Source organism: Perkinsus marinus, assembly GCF_000006405.1.
Source record: "Perkinsus marinus ATCC 50983 genomic scaffold scf_1104296955874, whole genome shotgun sequence".
NCBI lineage: Eukaryota > Perkinsozoa > Perkinsida > Perkinsidae > Perkinsus > Perkinsus marinus.
The window spans coordinates 193,648-201,134 of record NW_003207677.1 but is presented as its reverse complement, the minus strand read 5'-3'; the positions used below and the strand labels follow the sequence as shown (position 1 = coordinate 201,134).

General features: G+C 46.9%; 2 protein-coding genes across 2 annotated transcripts in view; both read left to right on the top strand.

The window, feature by feature from the left end:
• Positions 1 to 102: 102 nt before the first annotated feature.
• Pmar_PMAR020441 (conserved hypothetical protein) lies at positions 103 to 1,023 on the top strand (the record flags this gene model as incomplete). The annotated part of the gene is made up of 5 exons (XM_002775418.1): positions 103 to 213; positions 254 to 334; positions 394 to 613; positions 661 to 936; positions 989 to 1,023. The coding sequence occupies 5 exons, from the start codon at positions 103 to 105 to the stop codon at positions 1,021 to 1,023; spliced, it is 723 nt and encodes a 240-aa protein (XP_002775464.1).
• A 214-nt stretch (positions 1,024 to 1,237) lies between these two features.
• Pmar_PMAR020440 (hypothetical protein) overlaps positions 1,238 to 7,487 on the top strand; it is a gene marked incomplete at both ends in the record, with an annotated part of 7,666 nt that continues 1,416 nt past the window's right edge. The window contains one exon of the mRNA XM_002775417.1: positions 1,238 to 1,380. Within this exon, the coding sequence (XP_002775463.1) occupies positions 1,238 to 1,380 (143 nt within the window). The remainder of the gene's footprint in view (positions 1,381 to 7,487) is intronic.

Here is a 7,487-nt window from a genome sequence, read left to right as displayed (position 1 = left end):
TTCTCTCAGACGCTACCTCTATGCCCAGTCAAGGGTACTGCTTCTGTTGAGGGTCTCGAGAAAGCACTGAAGAAGGTGGATTGTTGGCTGAAGTCGACCAAGATGGGACAACGTTCTTCTCAGGTCATGGATTACAATCGTCATCACCATAATTCCGCTATACCAGTGGTCGTCCTTTCTGCTTGTAGCAATATCTGTGGTGCACGTCTCGATGTAGGGCGAGATACATTCTTCTGAGGTGATTTCTCAACAGATACCGACAGTATCAACTCTGATCCATGAATATAACGGTGTTGTCGCATGGGACTTGGCAGCCATTGCAGCTCATGACAAGGTCGGCCCTTATCTGTCGGACTCTGTCCCTAACGAGCTTCCATGGTTATGCTGTTACAGGTCGATATGAACCCTTCTACGCACCCTAACGGTTATATCGATTTCGCATTCGTATCTCCTCATAAGCTGATCGGTGGTCCCGGTAGCAGCGGCCTCTTGTTGTGTAAGAAGAAACGACAGACTAACGCCGTGCCGGCTGTCTGCGGCGGAGGCGTCGTTCTATATGTGAGTCAGAGAGGTCATCGGTATCTTGATGACTTCGAAGAGCGCGAGGAAGCTGGTGAGCTATATTCTACCTAGCTCACTCTTCACTCGATATTTCTTGAGGTACCCCCGACATCCTCGGATGCATCAGAGCAGGTATCGTCTACCATCTTCATAGGACGATCGGTATCGAGAAGATTGCTGCTGCTGAACATAAAATGGCCGATCATTTATATAAAAGGCTTCAGTCCCACAGCAAGATTCATATACTCGGGCCCAAGGCAAGCTATACCCGTTCTATTGCTTTTGACGATCGTCTTAGGATCGTTCTCACTGTGCTGGTATTTTATCCTTCAATATCTTGTATAATCACAGCAATCCTTCCACAGGACACGGCCTGTAAGATATCACTCACCAACGAATAGCAGTAGTTGGGAGTTGTATCCTTCAGATACCTCCATTATAACTTTGTTGCGGCCGTCCTAAACGATTTGTTTGGCATTCAAGCTAGGGGTGGCTGCGCTTGTGCTGGACCGTATGCGGAAACCATTCTCGGTCTCAGTGCTGAAAACGCCACCAAGTTCGAAGAAGCTGTCGGTAGGTTATTTGCATTCTCCTCCAATGCTCTGAATATGTTCAAGGCTGCACATTATCCGAGATTTTCAAGCCTGGATTCGTTCGAATTGGAGTGCACTTCACAATGACCCAGGAAGAAGTGGACCTCGTCGCCGATGCTATTCTGTGGATCGCCGATAATGGTTGGATACTCCTCCCTTCGTACACTTTCAAGACCCGATCAGGAGAGTGGTATCATATCAGACGAGATGATAGGCAAAAGCTCAAGTGAGTAAAAGTGGCTTAATGGCCTAGTGGAATTATTACTTACTCAGGAGTCTTTCGGAGACGTTTGATCAATCATCCTTTCCAACAGTGGTTGAATTGATTTCTCTTGGGAACTGCTCCGCACGATGCGGTAAGAGCAGTGCCCGTCGCTCAAGTCTGCCGTCAATCGGAAGCCACAAGCACGTCGATGAGGACTCAGCAATGGTTATGCAAAAAGCTGATGAGGTGTGCAAGAAGATTCTGTCCGAGGTGAGTCGTCATGGGGATCTCGTGCGAAAGAAAATGGTATGGGTGCTGTATCGTCATGGTATTGGAGAATATATATCGATAGTGTCAGGATTCGTATCAGTAGCATTACCAATGGTGATCATATTATCGACTTTACCAGACGGGATTATCTTGCTTCAATTTCACAATGAAGTGAACCGATCCCGATAACATAGGCAACATTGAATTGCTGAGTGCTTCCTATGATCACACTGTACAGTGTCTTAATGCAGTTGGATTTGCCCGTCTCAGGCAGCCATGGTCCAGCTCGACTTGCCACTACTCGATCCTAGTCTCATCCACCTCTTGTGGTTCGCTCATCCATTTGATGCTCAGCAGTCTATCATTCAATCGATGTCTTCAAATGAGCCGCCTAAACCTATGGTTCGCACTGACCTAGACCTTTCAAACATTGCGGAGAATGCCCCTGGACATGGAATTAGTTCAAGGTGAATACTAGATCTCCGTCTTGTCCTCATCGAATTGTTAGTATGTCAGACCCAGTGAAAGCATATTCAACGTTCGCTCTTGGAGTGATGGAGTCGAATCTCCTAGAGGAGTCAAAAAGGTGGGCAGCATTCCGCTCAGCCTCATGTTGTGTCGCTGAGAATGACTCCCGGTCCTCTCGGTAGACTACTCCGGTCGTCCCTCCATCCTCAAGCTTATTATCACTCAAGGGTGTAAGGAACGCCAAGAAGCTCTTAGACCGTCGTGAGCGCACGCTCGCATCGGCGAACTAGACAATCACTACCAGTATCACCTGTACCACCCAGCTACCTGACGTTTGAGCGACACAATTGCGAGCTCACTTAGGGTACCCAGCGACGTTGCCTGTATCCAGGATCTCTCTGCTGAGCATCTGGCCGAAATTGTTACGACCAATATATGTCTTTTCCGTTGCTTCGAAGTATTTACCTTAGGCATTAATAAGTATCACCTTTTCTTCCCGGTCGTCTTTTGAGATCGTTCAGACAGTTGATCTAAGTCTTCAGTAATATCAGATTTCAGTCCTCTGTCGAACTTGGTAGCCGTGTTTCGTTCCGAAATTGGATGGCAATCAAAAGAGTTCATGGCCGAATTGGTAGTGAAATTTTCACAAGATGATAAGCTTTATCCCTGGCGCATGTTAGAGTTCCCGATTAAGGCGTAGCCCCGCCGGCTTATGTTCACCCTCGTGAAGACAACTTTTGCGGTGAACTGTGATCTCCTAGAAATTTCGCAATCTACTCCGGAGCTATTGTGAACTCTCTCAGAGAGCAATGTATTGGAGAGTAAGACGGAATTCCCGTACCCTCCGACAACAGATTCCTCAGCCTTTTCGAACTTGGTAACCGTGTTTGGTTCGACCAAACGAGTTCACCATCAAACAGTATTGGTTGTGAAATTGTCACAAGACGATGAACTTGATTCAACCAAGTTGTACGCGAATATTACCTTAGATGATTCATCTAAGATACTCCGTTCAGGATACCCCATTCTAAACTGGTCACTCAGGACAAAGGTGAGACTATTCTATCGAGCTATCCAGGCTTCTTACTTTCATCACTTCCGCTCCATAGAAGCTAGCCGCTCAGCCCTACCTGACTATCAGCGTAGAAGTATATGTGAGACTCTCGGACTATAGTAACACCTCATGCTCCCCATCTTCTCGCTTCTATGTGAATCTTACACGCCTTCCCAAAGAAAACGCTTGTACTACGCAACCTATCCACATGGGACACAAAGATACTTCGATGTCGATGATATCATCATATCGCTGCCCAAGCTTGATCAGCTATTCGCGAATGCGAGCGACGAGTAACACCTCCTGTTGCTAGGAAGCGAGTTAATCACACAGCATCGATGGCTGAGTGGGATATGTCTCTGTTCTTACTGTATATATGCATCAGCAGAGGATCCTCTGCTGTCTGCGAATACACTGAGTTGGCCTTACCATTCCGCATCAGAACTATGCGAGACTCTATAGAACTCCCATCACAGAAGAATGAATATATCAAATCGCCATCTGATAAGTTATCAGTGATAACAAGACCAACACCATCCATAGTTGTTGTCACAACGAATTGGTGAGTCACATGGAGAAATTGATCGAATTATCGAGATCCGCAGAATCGCTTGGGATCGATCGAGTGAGTCTACCCCCCGTTGGCGATGCCAACTTGGTACCTTGAGCGACCGCGATAGCACGTTTTGTGATTGTACGTAGGGATAATATCAACTGTTGATATACCAAGAGTTGATATTACCAAAAGTTGATAATATCAATGGATGATAATCGACTCCTCGGGGCCGCTATGCCAACTAACTAAACACTCATACACTTAATGTAGTACATTGAATGTACCATCGTGATTCATCAGCAGAGCTATCGTAACTCTCATCTCTGGAGTGATCAACTCGGATTACCTGGTAATGATTGAATCATTATCATGATCTAACGGGCAATGCATATCAGCCGCGGAATGGCATATCTGCCCCAGAATACTATCAATTTGGTACTATTCACTGCAACCTTTGCCTAATGACCAATGGCTGATAGCCGCCGGTTCCGATCGATTAGAAGTGGTTCTACTGGCCGCAGTGGGATCAATCACTTCTACCATCATCGAGTAGATAGAATTTCTACGGCCTACGTTCCCGATGGAATTGATTATCCTATCTCGTACGTCTGTAAACTGCAAGCTTTGGCTGATGATCATCTCTCCACATGTCAAAGTATGCATGCAAGTTCAACAATTCGTATTTAGAACCCGACTTATGGTCTACAAGTGTACTTCAAGTCTACAGGTTGTAGATAACGCAGAGCTTGGATCTGAGGGCACACTTCCAGTGCACAGTGAATACGTCAGAACCGTGAATACTTACGAAGAATCTACTCTCTTTTATAACTCATAAGCTATGAGTAGCGATCTTGCAACACTCTAGCGTAGTAGCTACATAGCTTGCACGTGTAATGCGCAGGGTGATTGCACGATTTTCACAGATATGTCTGTTGCTGTTAGCTGGTTTGTCAGCAGCATTACATCCATTGTTCACTATATTCAAATCGACTTCATTTGGCCATCATCAACTACCGACTGTGCGCGCTGCCTGCCCGAAGTCTACCGTATATGGCGGGCAGGAGAGTACTAGGCGTAGCTCCCGTGTATATGCGTCAAATGAACAATCACATTTACAGTTTCTCGTTAAGATTCAGGGTTTTATCAACCTTTCAAAGTTAAGATTGAGACCGTTATAGTTCCACAAAACGTGCTCGATCCTCAACCCTTTACTCATCGCTAGAAGGAGACCCACCCTTTACTGCTTACCTCGAGTACGCCCATTTCCGCAAGGCCCTTGCAGCTATGCTCGAAAGGCTCACACGAGTACAACAATATCTATCTCCGATATCCGCTTGGCCAATAATTCTAAATCTGAATACATTCTTGAAGAGGTGCGCTAAGATGGGGAACGTGGCTTCTACACAACCTACGCTCCAGCCCCAGAGCATAGCTCGATCTACGACTAATTCAATTTTTGAGTTTTATTAGATATTCAGCCGTCCACTGACTCAGTGGCAGTGAGCTAAGTCCATTGTGTGAATACTATTCACTGAATAGAATTGTGACGGAATCAGGAACTGTCGAACTGAGAAAGTAATGCTTTACGGTTTTGTCTCACTGCGTTTAAGTCGCGTTGTTAATTTGTAATCTGAGGCTAATGTAGTTCAACTATCTAGGTGAGCTAAAACGCTTGTGGCACAATGGGTTCAATACTTGGGTGGGTAAAGTACTGTGAGCGACCATTACAATGTAATGTGCTGATTTCACGTCACGTGGAATTTGCACGTCTGCCTGCGACTGCACGTTTGCTAAGCAAATGCGTGGCGCAATCGCGCCAAATGGGCCGGAGCAGCAAGAGGGTCGCCCTGCGCACGTAACACTTAACTCTCCCTCTAAGTAACTCCAATAGGGGTCCGAATCTCAACAGCTGAGCCTCAGCTACTCCTACAAATAATGTTCATCGGCAACTGTGTTGCCCAATTCGTAGGCTTGACCATCACGCCACCCTCAGCTCCATTCGCTCGTACTCGTGACTCGCCCAGGGCGTGACGCTCCAGAACTAATCATGTTGGAAGATGAACTAATCATCGACGCGATCGGTCGAGAATCTCGACTCGAGATCATGAAAACGATTCTGATTGATGGATCGCGAAGTGAGGTGGATGTCGGAGTGTGAAGAACCAACTGATCGAGCACACAACAATCACGACGTAGTCATCAGGGACGCAGCCTTCTCTCATATGTCTCCCCTGGCATCGATGGCTCATCGATGCCGGGGGGAATGGTTGGTTACTCCCGTTGGCAACATTGATGGAGCGCATCCCAGGCTGTAGATCATGTCGCCAATCCAGGAGACTCTGCCGCAAACTCGAACGAGCCGTGGAAGTAGTCATGCGAATGGTAGAACATTTTTCGGCATCGCTTCGGTCAGCCTTCGGCCAGCGAACGTCAGCGGAAGATTGTACAGGAGGTTGTACTCGCAGATAACTGTGGATTTTTTCTACAAGTGCTATCAGGGCACTGAGATTTTGAGAGGCTACACCTACATGTCTTGAAAGGAAAACAGGACAAGCATAGACAGAGAATGCACTAATTGTGCCGAGAGGGATGCCATGCATATCCTACTAAAATGCCTTCGACCAGATCGGTCTCATCGACGTCCTTCATTCATGGACGCTGGTGGTACTTTAGGGCAGATGACAATAAGTCTGAGCCGATGCGCAGCCGTCGCGAACTTCTGTAGAAAACTAAGGATGGCATCCTTAGGATGGCATACGTGGCTAAGACCATGGCGAACGACAACTACTGACACTCAACTACTGAGTCAGGAGCCGAGGGAGGACTGCACGTGTGAGCAGTGCGGACCAGCTAGGTCATTGAATTCTCGAGTCCTGGAAATGAAACTTGTGGTCCGCCGCGGCAGTGCTAGTGTTTCGGTCGGTTGACACAGCCCCGCGGTGAAGAGTGGATCCTGCTGGGAGGGAATGAGATGGTCTGGTCTGCTAATGCTGTTCGTTGTGGCAGCATTTCGGGCTGACTGAAGAACGCAACAAAGAGCTCATCAAGCTATCATGGCTAGCATATCGGCATCAAGTTTGACCAAGCCGGCGACGGCGTTGGACTTTAAACTGACACACGCTCCCGTTGGCTGAGTGGTTGGTTTCGCCATCGACGATGGCGAACACTATACCGTCACGGGCAAAAATACTATCTGTGACTTCAACAACGTTTGTTCGTGAACCACCCGTTACGAAGGAAGGAATACCCCGTCTCATGAACTTTATAGACGAACGAACCGGATAATCGACGGGAAATCGCCACGTTGATGCGTCAAAACACACCTTTACCCAGAGTATTCTATAAGCGGGTTTTGACTAAGATTGGAAAGTTTCCCTCAAATCCGGGCCAGTTTTTCAAAGAGGTGAAGGTGCATTTCGGAATTTTAGTTTCTTCTTGTTCTAAAGGACCTACATTTCGTGCGGTCTGCTCACGCGTGCGGACTTCGTGAATTATGAACGCTGCACGCGTGCGCAGACCGTGCAAGCGCAGAGTATCACAATGGAACTCGGATCATCGAGAACCTTTTCCGATTATCTACACATTTTCCCCGTCGAGTTTACAATAAGTATTAGAGTAGCGAGATATACCTAAGTTTTTTCATTCCGCACGGAGCTTACAGAAACTTTTAATTAGTTTTGCGCCTTTGAAGAAATTTTTTCAATCCTTATAAAATACTCTGCCTGTACCTTCACCCCAAATATTGTGCTGTCGATCAGACTCGCATGGGACGCTGTGCGC